The following is a 26,555-nucleotide window of genomic DNA, read 5'->3' as shown; positions in this document are numbered from 1 at the left end:
TTTCAGAAAATGTGAATTAGGCTGGTATGCCTCTTAATGCGAATGTAATTGAACTTCTCCCCACAACCCTACTTAGCGTTCTCATTAACCCCCCACTTTCTATCCAGGGCTTTCTAAAAGCCTAATGTCTGCCTTCTCTAGACCCTGTGAATGCCACCTCCCTTCAGACTGCATTCACCTTGAATTGGAAGTGACCTCCAGTGATCTGTGTAGTCTCAACACCTCTCCCTCCCCCCCAAAAGCCACTCCTTTGCATTGGAGTGGAGCAAATGTTGTAGACCTTACTTTGGAAAGACCTGGGGGGGTCCTCATGTTGCTGGCAGCCTCGGTCACATGAACCACAGCTATCTTTAGAAGAGGGTATTTATATGACAGAGTTTGCAGCTTCTTAGCTACTCAGACAGATACAGGAAGATAGAAATCATACCCACCGTGACATATATGAAGAGCCCTCTGATCTTTGCAGAGCACTTGCCGACAATGGACTAGGCAGTGCAAGAGCTCCCGTGACGACACGGGGGTAAGCCTTGGCTGGGCCATGCAGCCCTCGCTGGATGAAAGGGTGCGGATCCAGGTGGAAGAGGAGTTTTTCTCGGTGGACAAGGCTCTCCTGGTGGAGAACAGTGAATACTTCCGGGCGCTCTTCCAATCCGGCATGAGAGAGAGCACCCAGAAGGAGATCCAGATCAGAGATCTGAGCGCCACAGGCTTCGCCGTCATGCTGAAGGTCCTGGAAGGGGAGCACCCGATCCTGAGCTGCGAGGAGAACCTCAGGGCAGTGGAGTGCGCCTCGTTCCTGCATGTCAAGACCCTGGCCAAGTACTTGATGTCCTCCATCAATACAGACAATTGCATTCTGCTCTACCAGGCAGCCGCCATCTTTGGCCTCTTGGATCTCTTCCATTGTGCCGCACTGTACATACGAGACAGTTACTCGGACCTGGAGGAGTACCTCGACTGCCTCTCTCCAGACCTTCTGGATTATGTGGAGTCCATCATCCCCAGCACGTTTGTGGCGGTAGGGGCTCACACGCCCACCTTTGAGTTCTTGGAGGACCTCTCAAGAACTGTTTGCTACCTGGATGAGGAAGGTAACACCTGGAGGACACTTTCCTGCTTACCGCTGACGGCCAGCACATTCCTAGCTGGCATAGCCACCTTGGATAACAAGATTTACATTGTGGGCGGGGTCTACGGTTACAACAAGGACATTGTGAACCGGAGTTTTTGCTACGACCCGATGGCCAACGTCTGGAGCGAGTTTCCCGGGCCCCAGCAGCTGCGCTATGACTTCACGCTGACAGCCCAAGAGAACAGCCTCTACGCCATAGGTGGGGAGTTTGGGAAGGCTGCCCTGAAGTCGGTGGAGAAGTTTGACATCTCCACCAACACCTGGAGATTTGTCTCTGACCTCCCCCAGCCAACCACAGCAGTGCCCTGCGCCCAAGCGATGGGGCGCATCTTCGTCTGCTTGTGGAAGCCTCTCGACACCACCATGATCTACGAGTACAAGCCTCAGAAAGACGAGTGGCATCCCATCTCCACCCTCAACAGGCCTCAGAGCTACGGCCACTGCATGGTGGCTCACCGGGACAACCTCTACATTGTGCGGAACGGGCCTTTCGATGACTTCCTGCGTTGCATGATGGATTGCTTCAACCTGACCACAATGCAGTGGACATCTCTACCAGGGCAGTATGTGAACAGCAAAGGGGCCCTCTTCACGGCTGTCATCAAAGGGGACACAGTCTACACGGTCAACAAGATGCTCACTCTGATGTATACCATAGAGGGGAACACATGGAAATCCAAAAAGCAGAAAGCTGGTTTTCCAAGGGCTGGTTCTTTGCAAACCTTCCTCCTCAGGCTTCCAAAGAAAGACCACAGCATCGCAACTTAGAGAGCCGGTCTCTGCTAGATGAATTTCTCAGGGACCCACGTTGCCTTCCTTCTATGCCAGACGTCCTGCAACGCCGCCAAATTAAAATCCAAAGGTTGTGAAATCACCCCAGCTTTCAGTCGACACTCTCTGCACCTTCTGGGCCAGCAACATTTCAAGGCAGGAAGCTCAGGGCTAGCTTGCACCAGAAGCAACTGTAACGCAGCTCTCTGCTCTTCCAACTGCAGCTGGGCTTGTGGCTTCATGGGCCTCAAGCAATATGGTTTCCACAGACTTATTTGTCATACCAAACTGGGCCAAGTAGAAAGGAGGCAGCAAGTGGCAAGCAGGAGGAGCCAGTCACTGGCAGGAAGCCAGCGGCACTAGGAGGAGATTTATGCACTGAGGGGGTCATGTTCATTTTGGCCTACGCCCAGCTGAGTGGCGGAATCTACCTCTCACAGAACAAGTTGGCAGTACATCACACCATCCAAAGTTGGAATTAGCAATTTATTAGCACAAACCCGACTGAGTGTCAGGCCTAATAAGCAGAGCAGCTTATCTCCGGTAGGTCATTACCCCATGAATCAGTTCCTGAGACTGAAAGTTCCCCGCCTCCCCAGAGCCATCTAAGTCGCTTTCTATCCAGGGCTTTCCCCAAGCAATCAGAGACCGCACCTGCGTGCAGCCAATCTCTCATTTGCCCTTTTCATGCCTCTCCTGGTTCTGGGAGCAGCAGGAAGGGGAGACACCCATGACACTTCACTAGCTTGACTTATCTCTGCCTCCTGGCCTCCCTCCTCCCACCCTCCTGCTTCATCTTCTGCCTCCGATTCTGGACTCTCCCAGTTCACTAAACCCTGTTACCTCTTCAGCTTCTGACACTTCCTCCTCCTAGGCTTCTCCCTCTTCTCCCTCTGACTACTCATCATTGTCCCACCAACACTCCCCAGTCTCTGAGCCTTCTTGCCTTGATGTGTGCGTATTTTTCCTGTTGGTTCCTCCATTCGTCTGCGCCAACCAGTCCATGACTCTACCATTGTTTTAGTCCATCTTGATGAGTCTCATAGGAAGTCAGGCCATTACCTATGTGATTCACCATTGTCTACACTGCTTGGGAGCCGCTCTCCAGGATTCTAGAATGGAGGTTTTTCCAAGCCCTACCTGAAGATACCAGGGATTGAACCGAGGACCTCCTGCGTGCAAAGCAGGTGGTTGACCACTGAACTGTAGCCTCACCGCCCCCCCCTGGACATAGGAAGCTGCCTTATGCAGACCATTGGACCATCTACCTCAGTATTGCTGGCACCTCTCCAGGGTTCCAGAATGCTCTTCAGTCTTTCCCAGCCCTGCCTGGAGATACTGCTGGAGAATGAACCTGGGACTTCCTGCATGGAAAGCAGGTGCTCTGTCATGGAGCCACAGGCCTTCCCCTTCTCTTCTGCTGAAGGTGAAAAAGGATTAGGTGGTGCTCTCTAATTCTCAGAGTGAAAAGCTGCTGACATTAACACGCACAGCTTTTAGAAGAAGGGTGTTTCAGGCATCCCAAACTGGAGCACTGGAAATGTAGACGTTAAAGGTCAGTAACTGAACTACATTTTGAGAATGTCTTTTTTTAATTGACCACAATCAGAGACAGTTAAACATGCTTAAGTCCCATTGGTACTTAAGACAAGACCCATCTCTGATAACTTTCAAGAATACAGAGCATTGATTTGGTTTGACTTTTAACCTGAGATGGAAGCCATTGATCCCAATTGTCTTTCTTTCTTTTTCTTTGAAAGAGCTCTGGTTTTAAATTTGTTAATTGGTCAGATTTGCTTGGTGTTTTTATTTTGCATACCACTTTGAAGGCACTTTGTCAAGGCCCAAAGTATGGTTTCTAAACCTCTTTTCATAAAGAAATACAGAAATAGTTCAACCCCGAATGAAGTATTGCCCTGTGCAGAGTGTTGTGGGTTTCTCCAGGGTTATGCCAGTAATATCTATACCCTGCAATGAAGTTCTGTTTCTAAGTTTTATATGCCCCACAATTCAGTCTGTGGCAGACTTTAAGTGGTTAGGAAATTAATAGCTTCATAATAAAGCACAGACTGACTCAGATTCAGGGCTGAGCATACGGATAAAACCTTTTCCGTTTGCATCCAAAAGTTTTGGACTCAATCCAGAGAGTGCCGTTTTAACAAGCATCATTAATTATGCCCAGCCCCCAAAGATGCAGTTAAGCCCAGACCATCAAGCCTTTGCAAGCATCTCCCTGCTGATACTCATCTCTTCAAATAAGAGGAGGAAGGATAGTTTGAGCTGAGCCACAGCTATGGAGCACCAGGCATTTTCCTTGATGGACTGTGATTGAAGCCAGACTTGCTGTAAAAAAGAAAAGAAAAAAAGCCCCACATGCAACTCATGACTGTTTTTGGTAACGGCTGCTGATCCGACTCCAGCTTACCAGTGTTGTTCATGTTATGTTCTGTATGTTTATAGAAGCCTTCAGGCCCTTGACTAGGCTAACTTTAAGGTCATATTATTTATGCCACAAAAATGAACAGGCTTGATTGACAGCAGAAGTGGCTCACCAGGTGGGGCGGAGCCGCTAAGCTAGCCTGGCGGCAGGTGGATTGCTCTTGCTGACGGTTAGGAAAAGCAGAAGGCAGCAGGGAGGTCAGGGAGGTGCAAACTCAGTGGCTGAATAAACTCTGCTGGTGTGTTTCCACCCCACCAACCTTCCCACTGTCTCCCCTATTCTCTTGCTGTAGCAACAATGACCCACCAGCAGGGAGGCTAGTGGGGCAGTTCCACCCCACCCAACAAGCTGCTTCTGATCATCACTGTACTGTAGTGATTAGAGTGTTAGGTGAAGGCCTGGGAAACACCTGGGTTCAAATCCCCACTCAGCCACATCATCTCTCACCCTTACCTACCTCAGAGGGTTGTTTGTGAGGATACGATGCCAAGAGGAAGAACCATGTACACTGCCTTAAGCTCCTTGGAAGAAAGGTGGGATAGAAATGTAGCAAACAAATAATTATTCCGTGTCTGCCCGGCCACCCTGGGAATTCGTAGTTCTGCAGCAGGGAGACAGAGATGAACAGAGCATTCTCTACATTCTCATGGGAAGCTGCTTTAGACTGCCCTTGTTTTAACTACTAAATACTGAAGGTGTGTCTCTACCCCCTTTGTTCAGCCTGGACACTGAGGTCCAGCTCCAAGGGCCTTCTGGCAGTTCCCTCACTGCCAGAAGTAAAGTTACAGGGAACCAGGCACAGAGCCTTCTCGGTAGTGGCACCTGCCCTGTGGAATGCCCTCCCATCAGGGTGTCAAGGGTCAAGGAGATAAAGAACTACTTGACTTTCTGAAGACATCTCAAGGCAGCTTTGTACAGGGAAGTTTTTAATGTTTGATTATGTTTTTATATGTGTTGGGGCAACCCGGTCAGATGGGTGGGGTACAATTAATAAAATTATTTCTTCTTCTTCTTCTCCTTCTTCTTCTTCTTCTCCTTCTTCTTCTCCTCCTTCTTCTCCTCCTCCTCCTTCTTCTTCTTCTTCTTCTTCTTCTTCTTCTTCTTGTGCTGCAGTTTGGAAACCTGGCAAAAACTCTAGCTCTGAAACAGAGATTGGTAGGTCGGAAGGCAGGGAGGCCAACAGTAGGTGAAGCCAGAGTCAATGAGAGGCAGAGCCAGGACCAATGAGAGGCAAGGCCAACTTATTCCCATCCTCTCTCCCTGCTGAGTTCTACAAGGGCAAAACTGGGGCAACGGAGGAAACTGACAGGCAGGTGGGGTTGGCTGAGGACAGACTATGCATAGCGGGGCAGGGCCCCCATTTGCCACAGAGGAGCAACCTCCGCTGCTCTGAACATTGTCAGCCTTGTAATACAGCTTGTAAGCAATGGGACGGCAACGTGTCAGGAAGGAGGTTGGTAAATATTAAGTATTGCCCTGGGCTTTCATCCATCTCTCCCTGAAATAAGAGCACAAACACACCAGCTATTGGGAACGTGCCGTTTTATTTGAGAGAAATATGCTGTACCTATGAACCTCAAAGGATGTTTGTTTTCTTCTGTTACAGTCAGCTGAATATCATATTTGCTTCCCCTTTCTCCTTTAATAAGAGACACAAATACTTTTTTATTATTTGGCTGAAAGACAAACAGGTATCACTTCGCTGTATCTCAAGGAAAGACAATTGGGCATTCACGGTGGCAGGAAAAAATAAAGAATTACTTGATTGGAAACAGTCTTGGTTTCTTATTTCAAATAAGGAGTTGATGCTCAGCCATAATAAGCTGAAGACTCTGAGCCCCACAGTAAATTATGAAGTTGCATTCCCTACCCTGGAAATCCAGGTATTGTGGTTTGGGGTGTGTGTGTGTGTGTGTGTGTGTGTGTGTGTGTGTTGGAGGATTGTACAGTGGGAAGCTCCCAGCTTCGCTCAGCCCACTTTTCAGAGAACTCTTAGGTCTGTACAGTCTTTGATGGAGTCCATTAAAAATCCACTGCATCATTGAAATAAGTCAGGGCATTGGCCAGGAAATGGGAGCATGGGTATGCCCAAATGACCTGTTTATTGAACATTCACCCTGATTTGCTGGCACAAAGCTTACACAGGCTACATCTGGCCTTTATTAAGCATTTGTTCTCACTTGTTTCCAGGGTGGTTTTGTGGCAATGAACATTCATCCTGAATCCATGCTGAATTGCTTGCAGGGTATTTATGCACCTTCCCATTTATCATTCACCCATCTTGCACTTTTCAATGCATCTCTCTACCCCCCAGCCCCATTTTCCTAAGTTTTCTTTCTTTTTAAGTGGGTTTGTTGTTCCGGGTTAACACATGCGAATCCATTTTCATTGCACAAATCTAAACCTCCCCAAAGTGCACTGCAAAATGTTGGCAACCTGGAGGCACCCTTAGGCTACAGAAACATCTTAAGCTGCGCTGTGGATCTGTTTGCAGACAGGTGCAGGTTATGCAGAAGAAGTTTGTGTTAAAATGTTGGTCTTTCACAAGCCTGAGCAGTGTGTGTGATGCAACTAGAAGCAATTCCCTTGCAGTGACTTTTAGACGCTCTGCCTCTTGACTAGCATTTGCTACCACAACATGGAGCAGGGTGGTCACTAACTTAAATGCCTTTTGAAAAGAGAGGGTTAGAAGAATTCAGAGGTGGCTATTAAAGATGACAGCATATACAGCAGGGGTCTGCAACCCGCGGCTCCGGAGCCGCATGTGGCTCTTTTACACCTTTGCCGCGGCTCCGGGGCAGATACTAGCGAGGGGAGGAGGCGCACTGTGCACCCCGACACTCCCCACTGTGGCGGGTGCTGTACTGGCTGTGTCGTCGCATGGGGGCGGTGCATGCGTTAGTCACGCACTGTCCCGACGTCACCTTCCCGCCCGCTGTCAGATCGCGGCTCCGGAGATATATTTGTTTTAAATGTCGCAGTGGTTTTGCGGCTCCCAGTTTTTTTCCCCTTCAGAAATGGGTCCAAGTGGCTCTTTTTGTCTTAAAGGTTGCAGACCCCTGATATAGAGCCTCACTGTCCAGAGCCAATATACTTCACTGTACCAGCTGCCAGTAAAAAGCAATGGGTGAGCCCTGCCTATGCACTTCCCAGAGGCAGGTGGCTTGATCCAATGGGATTTTGGCTGTTCCAGCTGGGTTCTGACATTCAAAGCTTGCTCTGAATCACATGCCGTGGGGCTTATGGCATGTTCTGCCCTTTCTCAGTATGGAAAAAGGCCCTCTTGCCGCTCACTGGGTCCTTGTCATGAGCTCCTCAAGCGCCTTGTCTCTGTGGTTCTCGCACAGCAAGAGGACTTCTTTGATGTCTGCTTGCTGGAAGCCCATGTCGTTGAACTGGACCAGGAGGTGAAGGAATTCTGCTGCCTGCAAAGAGACGCAGAGTGAAAAGTCAGGGATTGGGGGTGGGTGGGTGGCGGACACACAGTGCACGTCCCACAACTGCTTCACTTAGGACAAAAGCAACTGAAGATAAACAGGCCTGGTGAAGGGGCTTCAATGTTCAGATGGATGCTTGAACAAGGCAAGCAACTCCCCTTTGCCCCTCCGATTGAGGGGGCTGGGACCATGTGACGTCAGCACACCCTGCGGAGTGTGACGTCAGCATTCCGTGGGGTGTGCTTGCACACTCACTGTGGAATTTTGAGGGGGGCTCTGCCTCCTCCTTGAAAATGTGGGGGGCCCTTGCCCCTCCAGAGACCTCCCCCAGATAGTGCCCCTGAAACATGGTCTAGATGCCTGCAGAGGTCCAGCCCCATATATTTTGGCACCTGAGGGGAACCAAAAAACAGCACACCCCCTTCTGTGGAAGAAGGGGTGAGTAGAGATCTACATTGGGAAAATTTTGAGGGGATAAAGATCTAAATTGGGAACAATGGGTTTTCTTCTTCTTCTTGATTTCACTGTTTTACCTTTCTTAAACAGCTTTGAGGGTTGTTGATTTTTGCTATCAAGCAGTGGATAAAGAAATAAAACAGATTTTTGCTTATTTTTAGCTTATACAGCCCCAAGCAGCTCAATGCCAGGGTTATGAGAGGAAACTGCCAAGCCATTTATACCCCCTACTCGGTCCCTGCACCCAGCAGGAGACCCTGTGGCTGAAGTGCAAAAAAAGGGTGGGCGTTCTGACCTTTTCTGAGTTCTGGAACATCTCCATGGCTTCTTCGACCTGAGCCTCCTCGTAACCCTGCTTCAGAAGTTTGTCACAGGCACTGAGGTAACTGAGGAACTGTTGGGGGAAGGCAAAGGGGAAGTTAGCTAGCTAGCACACCATCCGGAATCAGGGCTATTACTTATGTATTGTATTTGTATCCCACCTAAGTTCCTCGAGGTGGCATACATAGTTCTCCCCCTCCTCATTTAATCCGCCCTGTGAGGTAGGTTAGGCTGAGAGGCAGCAACTGGCCCAAGGTCACCTAGTGAGTTGCATGGCTGAGTGGAGGATTTGAACTCTGGCCTCCCAGGTCCTTGTCTGACACTCTAACCCAGGCTTCCTCAAACTAGGCTCTCCAGATGTTTTGAGACTACAATTCCCATTGTCCCTGACTATTGGTCCTGCTAGCTAGGGATCATGGGAGTGGTAGGCCAAAAACATCTGGAGAAGAGTTTGAATTTGGATTTGATATCCCGCTTTATCACTACCCGAAGGAGTCTCAAAGCTGCTAACATTCTCCTTTCCCTTCCTCCCCCACAACAAACACTCTGTGAGGTGAGTGGGGCTGAGAGACTTCAAAGAAGTGTGACTGGCCCAAGGTCACCCAGCAGCTGCATGTGGAGGAGCGGAGACGTGAACCCGGTTCTCCAGATTACGAGTCTATCGCTCTTAACCACTACACCACACTGGCTGAGTTTAAGGAAGCCTGCTCTAAGTACTACACCACACAGTCTCTCTATCTACCCACTCACCCGTCCTTGTAGATAGGGATGGGTGAACCTGTCAGTTTTGTTTTCTCTCTGTTTCTCATTTTCCCAGTCTTAAGTTCCGTTCTCTCCAAGGGAGGAGAGTACCACCACATCCTATTCTCTCGCTCTTTTAAAAACAAGCCTCTGGCTTCTGCTCTTCTCTCCCACTCACTACAACCCTGGTCACAATCGAGGTAGACCCACTGAAATTAATAAACAAGACCAGCTTAGGCCTATCAATTCCATTGGGTCTGCAATGAGCAGAAATAAGCTGCATGCAACCCTGTGTTCCCCCCACTCCCTATCTTCTAAAATGGGTTATTAGTCTGATTCAAAAATAACTCTGGTATGAAAAATAATGCAGCTGTCCATGTGTTAAGTTCATAACTTTACGATTAACTAAAGATGGAAGATGAAAGTATTATTATTATTATTATTATTATTATTCCACCTTACATCCGGGGGCAGTGCTTTTTTCCTTAAAAAATGTTTAGGGGTACTCTCATTTCGTCTGAGACTCAGGAAACACCATGACAGGAAATGAGGCCGCCATCAGGGCTAGCAACAGATCTGACGATTCACCTTGCTAGAGAAGAAACTATTTTTCATAAAAACAATTGTTAGTTTCTTCTCCTGTTAGATTCACAAAATGTTTAGGGGTATGCATCCCCCCCAAGAAAAAAAAGCACTGCCCAGGGGTCTCAGGGTGGGTCACAGAATAAAATCAAGATATAAAACCACAAAACACATAATAAAAACAAAAACAACAAACATACAAAAGAAAGAGGAAACCATTCCAAGGTAGAAGAAACCTGGAGAAATCTACATCATCAACCTTGCAAGAATTCTCTCATCCTATCCCGAAATGCATGAAGACCACATTGAATCAGACCCTCTGATCTTTTCATTTCAAGGATCCCGTCAAGGTGATCTAGATCCACTGATGGACATCAGGTGATGCCGTTCCTGACCCACTCAGATCTGGGGTAGCCTCAAACATCCTGCATGCTAGGAGGTTATGCAAGGATGGGGCCAGAGATCTGCCTGGGACACTCTGAGAAGGGCACTCCGACACTCCAAAGGGATGATCTATTTTTGGCTTCCCCCATTGTTCTTGGAGTGCTGACAGGACAATTCCCAGTGGCACCCCTCCTAAATGCCTCACATGCTATTCATTCCCAGTACACAAACACACACAGGGGGGAATCAGCAATCCCTGGAAAAAAGGCTAATACCGAGCATTAGCTTGCAGCAACAACCACCACAACACACCCCACCCCCAATTCATTGCAGGCAAACACCATCCTTCTGTAGGCCTGAAGATGGCAGAGATAGCTAGAGGACTGAGTGATGGGCATGAAAGGCTGGCATTCAAAATCTGTCCTTAGCCACAGACTCACTGAGAGGGCCTTGGCAACGCCACAGAGCTTCACTGTGGCAAAATGGAAAGAACCACCACCTCTTTCTCAGGAGATTAGGCAAGGACTAATATGGATTGGAGGGCCTTGTGCAAATTAAAATGACTGATGTGTTAATAATTCATGGCAGACTTCAATGAACTTCAGGCAGGGGCCTAATATAGCCCTCCAAGTCTCTCTCAGACTCTCCAAGTGTCCCTAATTTCCGTGGAGAGTCCCGGATTTACAGAAGCCATCCCCCAGTTTCTGATTTGATCCCAGAATGTCCTGCTTTTCCTTAGGATGTCCCTATTATCATTGGAGAAATGCTGGAGGGTATGGAGTTATGCACACCCCCCCCCCCGAGCCAAGGAACTAAGTAACTATAAAGTGGTACCTTGGGTTAAGAACTTAATTCATTCCGGAGGTCCGTTCTTAACCTGAAACTGTTCTTAACCTGAGGTACCAACGTGTTCCCTGGTGTTCAAGAGAAAGGAACCAGCCTCCACTGACCTGACCCAAGCTTTGTCTCCCAGTCTTCTGCAGAGCAAGGATCGCCCGGCGGATCGGATAACCCAAAGCTAAAACGGGCTCAATGAGGTCGCGCTCCTCTTGGCTGAGCGCCGAGAGCAGGTCAGCTGTTGAGTCAGGGTGAGTTCTGTGGGAACCACAAAGCTGCTGCACTCCAGGAGGGGGTGGAAGGCAGGAATAAGGGCTCAGGGACTGGGGGGGGGGGAGAGAGAGAGTATAAAAATAAACATAGATCATAATGCTGGTTAATTTACAGACATCATTCTGAGAAATTCTGTACTCTTCAAGGCTTTAAAAAGGGTTTTCACCCTGCCCCCTGGAAGATGTACAGGGTTTGTGGGTGCTCAAAAGCATGGCCTGGAGTCATTAAATTAAATTTAGTCAGACCACAGAAGATGCCCGGAAAATTCCCCTACTTGGAACAACCCCCCTTTTGGTTTTCTGACTTTAGACATCCTGTTTTAATCATCTGAAGTTTATTTCAAAATGCGAGTGACCCTTCCTTGGATGGGAACTATTATTATGTTTCCAAGGAGATGACAAAGGTTGATTTGACAACAATGGAGACTGGAAATGTGTTTACATTCGAAAGCAAAAAATTAAACCTGCATCTGAAATGGATGTGCTCGAAGTGCTTTGTCGAGACACTTCTGTCCAGTTTGTTTGTTTTTTTAAAAATAATATTTATTGAAACACAAAAACTTTTAAAATTACACAGAAAAAAGACAACATTACAAAAAAGAGAAAAAAAGACAAAAACACAAAAAGAAAAAGAGAAAATAAAACCATCACTTTCAAATTCTCCAATTTCCGTTACCTTCTTTCCATGACCTCCTCCTCCTCCCATCTCTTGTATCTTAATTAATAATTGTCACAGCAAATCCTTTCCATAATTCATAATATTTTATCATTACGTTACCTTACTCTATTTATCATCTTGTCTTATAAAAACGACCTTAGAGCTTAAAACTTAAATCTTTTTTACCAACTTCTCATAACCATTACCTTTTTGCCAAATTCTTTAGACATTTTTACAAGAGCCAAGTAATTTCATCTCAACATTTTCCCAAAATTCATAAAACATTTCTAGTAGTAATAGTATAAAAAGATACAATAAAATAAAAGCAATCCAATCTTCTTCCAGCGTCCCCTCCCCCCGGTCCCGGGATTGTCAGTCTTTTTTTGTCCCATTAGTCTGGCACATTAACCTGGTGCTCTTATATCCGAGGCCTTTAAATCTCTTTCATGTCCCTTTCGCAGCTCTTCTTCATATTTTCCTTTCACTCGCGAAAACTCCAGCTTAATAGTGTTTTTGACCCTTTTCAGCAAATCAGCCCTTTTCTCACAGTCCAGGCTAAGCTCCATGTGATGTTTAAAAACATATTTCAAATTCCCTCCAAAATTGAAAGTCCCAACAACTCCAAACCTCTGATGGCCCATTACCAGACTTGGAAAGTCCAACCATCCCTGCAAAGGGGGGTCAGTCCAACCCCCCATTTCCAGTTCAATCCAAACTTTATCTTTCCAAATCTGGTTTTTTCCAAGTTCATTTATAAGATCCAAAGGCTCATTTTCCTGCTGGGCCAAAAGTCCCTCCATCCCTGGCGTCCCAGATTCAGCAAGGTCCTCTTCTTTCAGTTGTTCTGTCATGGCACGCTCCTGTTTTGGTTCCTCGGTGGGCTCCATATGATTTCCCACTACCTGTTCAAAGGTTCTGGCCGCATTAGTCATAAAGTCCATCTTCTGACTTAACTGATCAAATAGGGCACTTATTTTACAGAAAGCACCCAACAGTGCTTCTGAAGGCATTGTCCTGCAAGGTCACAGAATTCTTTCCCACAGTTGTAATCAGTAACAGCCGCATGTTCCCAGGATTTAGTTACAATTTCATAGATCCCCTCTAGGGGGAAAAACTTCAGATTGTCCTTTTCCTTGGAAACAATAGCAACAGAGTTTCTTCTTTAAGATATTTTGTCCATATTTGTTCTTTTGAGAGCCAGTGTGGTGTAGTGGTTAAGAGCGGTAGTCACGTAATCTGGGAAACCGGGTTCGTGTCTCCGCTCCTCCACATGCAGCTGCTGGGTGACCTTGGGCCAGTCACACTTCTGTGAAGTCTCTCAGCCCCACTCACCTCACAGAGTGTTTGTTGTGGGGGAGGAAGGGAAAGGAGAATGTTAGCCGCTTTGAGACTCCTGAAGGGGAGTGAAAGGCGGGATACCAAATCCAAACTCTTCTTCTTCTTCTTCTTTTGAAAGATGAAAGGAAACAATGGAATCACAATATTTCCCTCCTTTTAACTATCTGTCAAAGCATTTGTTTCTGGTCAATGAGCTTCAATCATCAAATCTGATGCCCCGCTCCAGGGTCAGGACAGTGGAAAATTACTTTACTTTAACTTTATTTCCGCAGGTTTAAACAACTCAGTAAACGTCCCCCTTCTTCTCCTGCTTCCGAAGGGGGGTTCCACAATTTTGAATGATGAGAAACGATCCTTTAAAAGTGATTTTTAAGGCTCTAGTTTACGTTGTCTTTGCTTTGCTATAACTACAAGAGAACGGAAGGGTGACTTCCTGTTTAGCCCTTTCCGTTTCAGTACCAAATTAGGGTAAATTTTAGAGTCCAAGTTCCTTTTGTTTCGCCAATTCTTGTTTAAAATCCAGGTATTTAGCGTTCTAGTACTCACGGTTAGTTATTTTCGATGCCAAATTGTCCCAGGAAAAAGGTAGCGCTCTCCGGCAATGGCTGTGCGGCTTCGCTCCGCAGAAAAGCAATCGACTCACAGCACCGCGCCACTTCCCCCTCTTCACTTCGGAGCCCGTTTCTGGGCTCCTTAGTGGGTTGGGGGGGCGCTAAAGGTGCCCGCCGAGTCCCACGGTCACAGGCTTCATCCGCCTGTGATTTTCAGAAGGGTCCCCGCTACGCCGCAGCAGAAAAGACCTGTTTCGTGCGGAGCTTGTCCCTCCAGTTCAGAGGGAGTCCGCCATCACCGGAGGCGCCACCCCGGAAGTCCCCACTTTTGTCCAGTTTTTAAACTGGAGTCAAAACACTGGCGGGGTTGTATCATGCTGGGACCAGTTCAAAGACTGGTGTTTCTTTCCAACACTTCTCCGGAGCGGTGCTGAGGTTGAGCAGCTCTACCACCAGGGCTGAGAAACCATTTGGGGCCTGAGGGAGCAGCCTTCTGAGGGCCACATATGAAAGGTGGGTGGGGCCAGAGGCAAACGTGGGCGGAGCAATGGATGAGATTCTTACCTCCCTACAGTAGGCTGTATTCTAGCCACACAAAAGCCAGAGGTTTCTACACCATCTCTCCATCTTCCAACCAAGTAAGTTGGAAAGTGCATCACAGTTCAATGCAACGGTTGAGTTCTGTGAAGTTCCTCTACATCCAAAATGACTGATTCAGACCAGTTTAACTCTCAAAGCTATCTCCTGAAGGGATGTGAAAAGTCATGCCAATGCCAATTAAAATTGGGAACACCAAGAGAGAGAGAGAGAGAGAGAGAGAGAGAGAGCGCTAGCTCATCCTATAGACAAGAGTGTAGTTCCCAGGGTCCCAAAGCCATGGCAGTTCTACTGATGGTTAATGCAGATGGGAGTCCAAATTAAAACCCGGCATAAGAACCTAAGAAAAGCTGCACTGGATTAGACCAAGGACCCACCTAGTCCAGCATCCTGTTCTCACAGTGGCCACCCAGTTGCCTCTGGGAAACCAGAAACAGGATCCAGGTGGCACAGCAATTCTCCCCACTCGTGACTCACAGCAACAGGCATTCAGAGGCCTTACTTGCCATATGTCTGGGTTTCCCTGGACATTTTGCTGATTCAGCAAAAACCTGCCCAGACACTGTTTTGACAGCCCGATTCCCGGATGTGTCCGGGAAAACTGGGTGTATGGCAGCACTATTTTTTACAGCAGCTGTTCACTAAGCAGGGAGCCACTCTCAAGGGTTGGACCCCAGAGCTGCCTGCCCCCACTGCTGCTTCCTTCTAAGAAGTATTTTCTGAGAAACAATCCCTTACGTGTAGGTTGAATTGGGCCAGGCACACAAGGACAGCAAGGTCAATGGGGAAAGGAGGCGGGTGGCTGCTCACAGCCTGATCTCCTTTCCAAGAGGCAGTCGCTGAAAGACGTCAGCAAGGCTGGAGCCTCCTTGCAGCCTCGGGGCTTATCTCCTTTGATGGATTTAGGGACTACTAGGTGACACGCTGTGAGAGAAGGATAAGGGCTCAGCAAGAGAGATTCAACAGGTGTCCTGGTGAAGAAATGCACGTCCTCACATAGGGTGTCAACCGGCTCCTTGTTAATGACATTTAGAACCAGGCAGCTGCATCAAAAGCCACCGCCTTCTCTACAGTGCTCAGATTGGCAGAGGGGGCCCTCTTTGTAGTTCCACCGCCCCCAGAAGCTTGGGGGGTGACCTGGAAGAGGGCATTGCCTATGGCAGGTCCTCAATTGGGGACCCCCCCCGAAGTGAAAATGGCACCTTCATTATACAGCTTCCAGTGAATGCTGAAGACACTTCTTTTTATCCTGGCTTTTGACATTTGAGATGTTTATTTTTAGGACCACCTTGAGGCCACTTGAGGAAGGTGCCATCCCCTCGCCTCGCTGAAGCCTCCCTTATCTGGGGCTTTCAGCGGCACCCACAAATCAGCAATGATGGTGGGTCCTGGTGATATCTTTCTAGATCTCGTGGAGCTCTTGCAAGATCTCGTGGAGTGCAAAAGATCTGGCAAGGTCTCACCAGAAGATGATGCTGAGTCCATGCTTGCTTTGTGCTTTGGGCAGACAAGGTCTGGAGAATCTTTTTCATCCCAGGGGCCTTGTTCCATTCTAGGCAACCTTTTGAGGGCCACATGCATGTGGTGGCCGGGGCTAGAGGCAAAAATTAGCAGAGCAACAAATTAAACTTTACTTTTTGTACAATAGGTTGGCTGCTACACACCCTTTTGAGGTTCCCTACTCCTGCTCTAAACTTTTTTCAAATATGGAATCTGCCTCTAGCCCAAGCATGCATTTTGGGTCCTACCTTCAGTCAAGCTGCAACTCAGCAGTGAGTCCTGACTCAGGGAAGCCATATCTGGGGGCCAGATCCTTTATGCATGACCATCACTTAATGATTGCAAACCTGAGTGGCAACTGGGTGTCAAGTAAACCACAACAGATAACAATTCCAGAGAGGCTTTCCTTAGGTTTTTGCACCACCTCAGAAGCAAAGCTTTGCAATGGGGTTACTCTGCTGCCAGGAAAATCAATATCCGTGCATCTTAGGCTTCACTCTGGCCAATTTGCAAATATTTTCTTTTTCGTGTGCATAATTTAATTGTCACAGAAAAGGGGAGATGCCGGTGACCTGTACAAGAGCTTCCCACTTTGCCATCACTTACTTGTGCCCAGAATTTGCCACCTGCAGCAAGACCTTTTTAGCCCAGCTGGGTAAGCAAGCAGGCTGATTTTCAACACGTTTCCATTTTCCATTTTTTTAAAACTCAAAAAGTCTAAAATCCTGGCATTAGGGATTGGAGAGAAATATGTTTTGGCTGATATTTAAACATGAATGTATCAAATGCATACTTCCTGAGAACCAAAACACAGTCATCTATGAAAATTTGCATTTATCTGAATTTTGCAAAGTAGTTATCCAATCATCAGTGTTTACAAAAATGCATATTTTGTGGGGAGGGGGATAAAAATGAACATGCTAGTGAAAAGGAAGGACAGAAATATTACCAAAAAGTGCTTGCAAAAATGTGTATATCAGTCAAAACCGCAAACAAAAATGTGTTTGTTAAGAGAAATTCACACTAAAATTATGAAGAATTTTTAGGATGATTTTTCTTTAAATTTAGGATATTACTGCAGAAATGTGGGTGACTGAATTTAGGGCTGGAAAAGTGAGAAATTGACAGAACTGAAATTATCTGATCCTTCTGTCCCTACCTGAAATTTTAGATTGTGAAATGGAGAGGGAGAAGGAAAAGAAGCAGAGAAAGGTGATTTCTTACTGCAGTTGTGGGCTTGTGCTTTTGGTTAGGAGGGACAAGCGGCGCAACAGTCAGTGGCTTTGGGTTGCAGCATGGCTGAGAAACTAAGAGAACCAAACTGACAGATCCTTCCATCCTTACCTGCAATTTTAAGACTGTAAAATGGAGAGGGGGTGGAGAGAAAAGAAGAAGAGGAAGAAGTGTAAGAAGAAGAAGGAGGAGGAGGAGGAGGAGGAGGAGGAGGAGGATATCTTACTGCAACTGTGGGCTTGTGCTTTTGGATAGGAGGGACAAGCCCCACTACAGTCAGTGGCCTTGGGCTACAGCAAGGAGTCGTCGGTGGTGTTGGGGCAAGAGTTCCCACCAGAGACACATCAGAGGTAGGTCCATATCTCAGGTTCCGGCTGCTCCGGGAGCGCTGATGGAGGGAGAAAGCTCTGGACGCCAAGGTTGGTTCCGCTGCCGTCTGGTTCCTCGGGAGCATGAAAGCTGTGAGCTTCTTCCTGGCTCCTTCAAACTCATGCTTCACGTTGTTAAATAAAAACGTAGATTGCCTCTGCTTGACTAGAGGAGGCTTTTGGCTGATGTTCTCCGAAGGGGTGGCCAACAGCACCGGGGAGGTCTTTGGTCTACATTGGGGAAGACTCAGGAAACGAGGCAAAGTGCCAGGAACACGCTTGGAGTCAGAGAAGGGGTTTTCTTCACCGCCGCTTTCAACAGAGGAAGACAAGGGAGACTCCTCACCTTCGGAGCACCCTTGCTCTTCCAAGCACCCATCCTTGCTCACCTTCTTAGCCAACCTGCTCTTGTTCACAGTACAGCTGAACTTCTCCGCCGCAGCACACAGGTTGGCACACCGTCGAATGGGTACCGCAGCCGTCAGTTTGCGGCCTGCTGCCTCTGGGAAGCTCTCTTTCGAGTCCAGCAGCAGCAGCCAGCAAGGTGGAGCCGTTGGGACGACGTCAGTGGTCACTTCGTACCAGGGGGTGTCTTGCCGAGAGGCGGAGTCTACCCAATACAGCACCTTCTTCTCCAGCGAGAAATCGTGCTGTGGGAACAAAAGAAGGAGAGTCAGCATCTTCTTGGCCTTGGGCTGTAGCTGGAGTAACCAAATGAGCGAAGGTTGTGAGCCGGGACTTGAGAGCTAAATCACAAACCAGACGAGGTCACCTGAACCCAACAGGACCACCCACTCCCAAGATCTGACTTTGCTAAGAACTTCAGAAAGAACTCTGCCGGGTCAAATCAAAGCCCTTCTAGTCCAGGGATGCAGAACTTGTGGCCCAGCAAATGTTCCTGGACTCCACCTCACATCACGCCAGTCATCATGGCCCAATGGTCAAGGATGATGGGAGCTGTGGTCCAGCAGTATTTGAAAGGCCACAGGCTCCCCATCCCTGACCCAGTCCAACATTTTATTTTCAACAATGGCTAGCCAGAGGTTTAAGAGCCTTACAGGAAAGCCATGGAGGAACTATAGTCAAATGAAATTGTGAGCAAGGTCTAAATAACAGGCAAGGGAAGGAGAATAAATAAATGATAAATGAAAATAAATGTAGATACCGTAAAGGAATACAGCAGGAACATCACAGATGTAAGGGTGCGAAGTCAAAGTGTGAGACATTATTATACTGAAAGTGAATTGAGTAATGTCAAATTCTGTGTAAAAAAACTAATAAAAATTCATATATATTAAAAAAGGAAGGCCAAGGAAGCAACATCTGTACTTTTTTCAGCACCTTCTAAGGAAAACATTTTTGTTTGAGCAACTGTCCAGATATGTAGAATGCTGACATGTATTTTAATCTGTTTTTTAAGTTCCTCCTTGATTTTAATTATTTTTTCAGTGTTTTAGAGAATTATTTTTAGCTGTTTCTTACTGATTAGTTCATTGTTTTATTCTTTTTGTAAACTGCTTTGAGGTTGTTGTTTTTTGGTTGTTGTTTTTTTAGTCAAGTGGCACATAAATTTTGTGAAATAAATAAATAAAACAAGAATGCATGCAGCCTTAGGACGAAAGTTGTTTCTCAACATATTTGTGTGTTTCAAAATACGACTTGTGTAGAGTGAAAGCAGACGTGTGTCAAGGTGGTTTCTTAGAACTCTTTCATCCTCTCCTCAAAACCCTGAATATAATAAGCTGAAGATCCACCAAGACGACTCCCAAAAACACAAATCTTCCAGAGCACAATGATGCTCCCTACTGGCAGGAATAAACTGGACACAGGGCTTGATAGGCGGCGGCGGAAGATTGCTTTAGCTTTTCAAACCCAAGTTTCCAGGCGACTAAAAGGTCATCTCCATACAATGTTTAAAACCCCTTGGCAATATTTGTAACCTAGGAGATATTGTAAACATTGCACTCTGGGTCTATGCTACAAAGACTGTTATGAAAATACACTTCAAAAAAGCCTGTGGAAAGTTAATTTGTCACGGATTTGATTTGCATATATTGCAAAGGAGCAGGAGAGATGTGCTTCACTGACATTAGGCAATTTCTTTTCTTCCAGCTAGCTACTCCAAGGACTAATTCAGATGTAACACTGAACCATGACTTGGTGTTCTAAGAACAAACCTTTAATGGCATTGCCAGGGCTGGATTTAGGTTTGATGAGGCCCTAAGCTACTGAAGGTAATGTGGCCCTTTTTATGTCCAGCTGTCCTTTGTCAACAACAAATTGTCGCTGTTTTTTGTGTTGAATATGTGCTATATAGTAATTTATGGACCTAATAGGTATCTAAAGCCATCTGCCCATGTTGCCATGCAACCAGTCCATGCAGAATGCAGGCACCCTATATATAAAAATGAGCAAACCAGTGATATTTTAGGGAGCAGGCTAGCAGGTGGGGCCCATTACTAACACTGTAGGACTACACAACATAAAACTCTGTTGCTGTATGTAGGTTTTATTTTATTTGTTTTTTATCTATATTTCAGAAATATAGGTACAGAAAAAGCCTGTACCTCCAGGCTTTTTTCCTTTTGGGGGGGACCCCCAAGAGAGTAGGGCCCTAAGCTATAGCTTGTTTAGCTTATATGTAAATCCGGCACTGGGCATTGCTGTTCCTCCACTGTTGGAGTTAGGGTGCCCTGCATACCAGCTGCTGGAAATCACAAGTGGAGAGGCATTGCTGTGAGAACAGAGTGCTGGACTTGATGGGTCCCCCCTGGGCCTGATCCAGCAGCCAGCCTCTTCTTATAATGTTAAAGGGAGTCCCTGGACACTCCTTCCTCCACCTCCTCCCCCCGCCTTGATTTGAGGCAGCCCATCATTTGTGGCTTTGTCCAAACTATGGCTTGTGTTTGCCCTGCAAATGACAAACTGGAAACCAGCCCCAAACTGTGGGTCCTAATCCTGGTTGGATTAGGGCAGGGGTAAGCCCTGTGTTCACCAGGTTTGGGCAAAAAGGTGAATCGCACCTTGCTTCAAAGCAGCAAAAAATGAGGAAACAGTAGTAAGAGAAGGAGGAATGTGCTGCTCAGAAGGTCCTTGAATGCTTATTATTGTAGTGTGATTCTGGCATTGTAAGAGCCTAGAAAGCTGCCTTTTACCAGCTTGGACTATCAATCCATTGAGCTGCGTATTATGAACATTTTCTGGCAGCAACTCTCCAGGAGTCCTCAAACAGGAGTCCCTTCCAGAAATACCTGGAAATGTTGGGGACTGAACTGGACTTCCCTGAACTATGGTGTTAGGTTAAAGGCTTTCAACATCAGCAAAATGTTCCTCCCAGGGGTAGGAATGTACATATAAAAAGCCTGTGGAGCCTAGGTGTTATTCTAATTAATAAATTTCTAGACCTTAAGAATACTAAACTAGAAAATGGAAATGGCTAAAGAGTCAGTAATATGAAAGAACAAACTTTTTCCCAAAAAACAAAACATTAAAAAATCCCCTTTAATATCCACATTTGGAAGAGATTTATTTATTTACCATTGCACACATCAGGACCTCCGTGCAATCAGGCATCTCAAACTCAGCCGCTGATACAAAGTTTGCCTCTTCTGTGGAGTCGTCTGCAACGCTTATGGTCACTCTGAAAGGTACATCTTGCAGGCAATTCATGGCTCCCCTTGTTACATTACACTCTAGTAAAAAATAAGAAGATTGATTGGACTTAGTTACTCCTTCTGCTTCAGCTCCTCCTCAGTGCCTGGGGCTGATCACAGAAGTGGGGAACCTCTAGCTCACAGACCTAAGCCCAACATGTGTCTATTTGGCTAGTGAGACCATTGCTTCCAAGCCACACATATAGGATGTCAGGTCAGGTGTGAGGCAGGTAAAGACATGGCTCCAAAGAAAGAATCAGAAGCTTAAAATAAGCTCCCAATTGGTCCTTTGCAAGTGAGGTTTGCAGACACTGATTGGCACTGACAGCAAGCCCCAATGGAATCAGCTGCACTGGGGAGTCCTGCATCAGGAACGTCCTCCTGCAGCCAATGAGAAACGGTGCTTTGCAAGGTTGGCTATGCAAGCACCAATGGTCAGCTGATCACAGGTGCTAACAAAGCCCTGTGCTTTTGATTTCAAACCAGGGGGGCAAAGGAAAATAGGTCATTGTGATGTCAGGGGGTTGGTGAGTGTCTGAGCCGTCGCACTTCAGATCACGGTTTACATGATGGAAGGCTCCTCCACAGTAAATAAAATAATACCTGACAGTACCAAACTACCGAAGGCTTTTCACCAAAGCCAGACTAAATGTCTTTCCTTCTGCAGTGTTGGATGGCAGGCTGAGAGGAGTTCCCTACCAGGACAGACTTTGCTCGTGTGCTCAAGACATCGATTCCATAAAACATATTTTATTGCATTGTGCAAAATATGAGCAAGCCAGGGCTGAACTGATACTACCCTTGCTGGTACCTTTCCCGGGAAAATCAGAGGCTCACTATGTCAGGTTCCTACTGGAAGACCTTACAAATGTTAGAACATTAACAGTGGCAAAGTTTTTATCGGTGGTTGCAAGATCAAATGAGCCCTATATTCTAAACAAAATGCTTGTTTAACCTGGAGGTAGGCTGTATGAATTGTGTATTGTTTTGTAATGATTTGTTGGGTCTCTGGACCGTAATAAAGATTGATGATGATGATGATGAAATAAAATTAGATCCCTGCATTAAGAAAACTAGGATGTTGGGGGGGGGAAGTGACCCTTTTACCTAACAGGCTACTTTTCAACATGGAAGGAACACATTTCAGTATAGAGCATTTCATTATGAGTGTTCATCCGCAGTTTGAATCAGCATAGCCCCACTGCCAGTGAGGTCAGTTTGTTCCTATTCAGCTCACTTTCTTGTTTATCTAAAATATTATGTCCTTCCCTTTGCAAAATCAACTTCTTACTTTAATAAATGGTGGTTTGTGCGAGTGGCCCCAAGGTAAAAGGAAGTAGAGTGGGCAATATTATTGCTTTTTTATGTCAAAAGCCTTTATGGCAGAAGTTGGAAACTTTTCCCCATTGAGTACTGTGTTATATCAAATAAGATATACCGGTACTCTGCGGGGCGGGGCAGGGAGACAAGCTGGAAGCAGGTGAGGCAAGAGCAGCCAGTCTCCTGTTCCCAAGATCCTCACCATCTCAACACACTTTAAAAGGACTGATGCCTTTTGAAAGCCAGATCTGCAGCTTCAAAAGCTCCTTCTTGCTCTCTGGGACACATTTTGAAAACTGCACTATAGCCACCTCTCACGAAGAACAGCTCAAGATTGGATGGCAGCATAAAATGGACAAACTCTTCTCCTGCTTGATAGGATTGGCTTTGCATAGGCAGCAGGAAGCTTGGATTTTGCAGAACTCCTCATCAGCCAGTGTTGGCAACTTCTGATCAACAACCTATGAAATTCAGAAGCCTGTGTACACCCGATAAACAATGTTATTTTACCCACTTTGCACCTTCCATTTCTTAACTGATCCTGGCGAAGATTTGTTAGCAATCTCCTTTGCCTCCTCCTAAGTTCTATGTGCTCCTTCAAAAGAGTGAAGCTCCTCTATGGACTTTTTTTTTTTTAATGCCACTCAGCTATAAATTGGTGTTTCTAATCTCAACAGGATTTATTGCTGGGTGGCTAATGCAAAGTCTGTGTCTCCTGGTGCTGGAGTGGAGAAGCCAGATGGGCGATTCCTAGCTCTGCCATGCTGCACATGTCTTTTTGCTAATACATTCCACATGCAGCATATCTGGAAGCCAACCCAGGGCTCAGACCATCTGCTAAGATAATGCGAATGACGCTTTCCACATAAGCCACAACGTACACAAATGTCACAGAGGGAGGTGGGCGGGGGGAAGAAGCAAGGAGTAAACGCGATCAATGACGAGAATGATTTATCATTCCGATTTCCTCTGCTGGCTCTGTGACTTATTCCTACTTTTAGCTACATGTTTTACATCATTTAGGTAGCTTAATTATATTATTATTTCACATGAGCTGGCATTGGAGATTATGGCTCTGGATCAGACAGTTGGGATGATAATTAGAATAATGGCAAATTAGAGACTTAGGCCACCCATTTTCTATGCTTTCATAAGATACACAAACAGGCTAGCAGTGCATCACTGCTCCTGTGCATTAAGAACAGCCATTGTGAAGGGGGAAGTTTTGTAGCTGCAATTTCACCTGACCTCGTCTTTCATCCTGGATATAGGAGCAGGTGGTCCTGGTCTAATCACAGGGCCTCAGAATAACTTACTGTTATGGTTTGAAGGGGGTCAGTCTGGGTAAGACCCTGAGTTCCTTCCAAACTTCAGATTTTGTGTATGTGGGGTACATACTATAAGATGAAACCTGACAAACCAGTTCTTCTGGCTTTGGCTAGCCAGTTAAGTTCCACTTGTTACACGTCAAAAGAAGTTGCTATAAAGACAACCTGGTGGGGGTCTATCCCTACCCCACCTGGCTGGATGTCACCTCGTCCAAGGTGAACTATAGGCCAAGGGGAGGCTGCGTATGAGAGAGCTGTGTGAGTTTCTTGGCTGATGCTGGAAGCTGGAGACACAAAGATATGTCTGACTCTGTGCTGGACTTGGGGTTCCCCTGGAAACCTAATGGGGAAGCAAATCTGTTGGGGCATTCATATTGCGAGCCACTCTGTCCTGTGCTCAGGCTGTATATATCTGTAAATAAAGCCAGATATCCTAAAGACACCAGTCCCTGAATAAGCAGAGGAACCTTGGAGTCTCCCACTGCTTGGAGACTGTAGTACGCAACAATACTATTCTGTTTCCAATTATTTCCACTGCCACATAATTGTTGATCTTAAGGGGAAAGACACTTTACAACTGTACCTGTAGCAATTCAAGGAACAAAGGCATATAGCCCAAACCAGGTTCCCAGATGCCTAGAGGCACTTCACTTCATATACATGCAAGTGATTGAGGGGGAGAATATACTTAGGGTTGTATCCAATGTTGTGCATATGGAGTTCTGCTCACACAAGAGGATTTCCCCTTATCCTTCTCTCCTGATTAGAGGGTCATAAGGGAGAAGAGGGAGGAGTTCCATTGTGCAAGTGGAAGTTTGTTATGCAAGCAGAATGATAGCGCTGGATAAAACTCTTAGGCACGGTGCCCCTTTTAGAAACAAACAAGTGGCATTTCACTTAATCCGGAAACTAGCAACCACCCTATAAGATACCTAGAGAGGCAGTGCTTTTTTCCTGGAGGGGACACATACCCCTAAACATTTTGTGAATCTTTGTACTTTTGTCCATTTACTGTATATATTTTTCACGATTTGAACTATAAAATGGTGATTTTCTTGAGTCAAAATGAGAGTACCCCTAAATATTTTTTAAAATAGTACTGCCTAGAGGGTACTAGAATAGCGCAAGATGGTATTAAACAAGTGGAAACTATTAGATAGGGACTCAACAAGGCATCTTTTCTTTTCTTTTCTAATTTAAGAACTAAACACTATGTCAGCGTTATAAAACCACCACCATGATCTGGGGGTAGGGGGAGAGGACTGAGAAACTTGCAACTAGGGATCACTAGTTTTCGTCAAAATCCACCAGGCAAGAGAAGTTAACATGCGCTCCAACACTATCTAGCAAGATTGTAACAGATAACAAAATGGTAGAAAAATAGCAAAGAATTTATAGGGAGACTACTAGGCCACTGAAATTTATCAAGCAGGTGTAGCAAAAAGCTTTTCACCAAGTAAAACATGTTGTATCTCATAGTGGGGTATGAGCAAGCAGTTGTGGAGAAACAAATCATACCTACAAGAAATTAAGGCCATAGCTTTACATATAGAGGCTTGAGTATTTACTTCATTGCACAGCAGGACTTTGACATTTTATAATGAAAGCAATAACTAATTCAAATTCATTTTTCTACATCTTGAGGGAAATCTTTCCATTTCATACCATTCAGTGCCTGCATTTCCTTTGCAAATTTAAGCTTACCTTAAGAAGAAACCAACTAGCTGCTTGTGATGCAGGATAGAGGCGCCTTGTCAGCTCTCTGTCCCATACTTGGAAACTTAAGTGCCTACAAAGGAGGTCAGGTGAATGCCTGGCTCCCTTTTCTAAAGCTACTGATTAGAGCAGCTTAAGGGGTTAGCTTGCATCATCAAGTCTTCCAAAAGAGTAAGAAGCCTAGCCACTCGTGTGAAAGCAGCGCCAATTTTTATGAATCGGTTTGAGGTCTTACGAGTCTCAAGATACTAATTCAATGGAGTTGCTTTAGAACACACATGCATGTTACTCTGATAAATAAAATAAAAAATATGGCAGAGATAATGTTAATAAAAGGGTGAGTTTTTATCTTTAGTAAAATGGTATTTCCTAGTAGTTATTGCGCTGTGTTCAAGGTGTTGGAACTGGTGTAAAAAACCACTATTGCTTGGGACCAGGATACATGAAAGACCATCTCAATCCCTACATGGCCAACTAGTCAGTGTTCTGCAAGACAGGAGGTCCATTCTGCATTATGGTGGCACCTATCCTTTGGAATTCCCTACCACTGCATATCAAGACAGGCACCTTGTCTCTTGGCTTTTTGGCACTTGCTAAAGACGTGCTCTTTCAACAAGCCTTCTAAATTCTTTATCCTGGTTGGTATCTGTTCTGGATCTTAACTGATTTTAGGCATGTTCTTGTTTCAAACTTTTCTTTTTAAATTCCCTATATATGCAATTGTTGTAAGTGTGTGTGTGTATGAGAATGACATTATACTGCAAGTTGCTTTGCGAAGCAATTCCTAAATGAAAATAGCAATAGTAGTCAGTCTTCCTACACCAGCCACCGTTGCCTGACACTGTCTATTACCAAAGGACAGTATCAAACTCCAAAAGCTTGCATTGACCTTTTAAGTTGGGAAGAAAACCATTTATTTA

General features: G+C 45.9%; 2 protein-coding genes across 4 annotated transcripts; one reads left to right on the top strand and one right to left on the bottom strand.

The window, feature by feature from the left end:
• KBTBD13 (kelch repeat and BTB domain containing 13) lies at positions 1–17,550 on the top strand. Of its 3 annotated transcripts, none has more exons than XM_081171229.1 (2): positions 1–3,458; positions 17,506–17,550. In XM_081171229.1, exon 1 carries the CDS (start codon positions 539–541, stop codon positions 1,898–1,900), a length of 1,362 nt encoding a protein of 453 aa, XP_081027355.1. In that variant the 5' UTR covers positions 1–538; the 3' UTR covers positions 1,901–3,458; positions 17,506–17,550. The 3 variants fall into 3 exon arrangements, with proteins under 3 accessions (XP_081027355.1, XP_081027354.1, XP_081027353.1); XM_081171228.1 differs by lacking the exon at positions 17,506–17,550 and adding an exon at positions 8,398–8,502; XM_081171227.1 differs by lacking the exon at positions 17,506–17,550 and adding an exon at positions 5,064–5,460 and having other exon boundaries at positions 406–3,458.
• UBAP1L (ubiquitin associated protein 1 like) lies at positions 7,412–25,688 on the bottom strand. Its single transcript, XM_081171226.1, has 6 exons — positions 25,624–25,688; positions 21,156–21,310; positions 17,477–18,268; positions 11,215–11,424; positions 8,532–8,630; positions 7,412–7,768 (listed from the first exon to the last, which is right to left on the bottom strand). Exons 2-6 carry the CDS (start codon positions 21,285–21,287, stop codon positions 7,634–7,636), a joined length of 1,368 nt encoding a protein of 455 aa, XP_081027352.1. The 5' UTR covers positions 21,288–21,310; positions 25,624–25,688; the 3' UTR covers positions 7,412–7,633.
• Between the last annotated feature and the right edge of the window lie 867 nt (positions 25,689–26,555).

Source organism: Podarcis bocagei (assembly GCF_964188305.1).
Source record: "Podarcis bocagei genome assembly, chromosome: 14".
Lineage (NCBI taxonomy): Eukaryota > Metazoa > Chordata > Lepidosauria > Squamata > Lacertidae > Podarcis > Podarcis bocagei.
The sequence above is the reverse complement of the archived record's forward strand: the minus strand, read 5'-3'. Positions and strand labels throughout refer to the sequence as shown.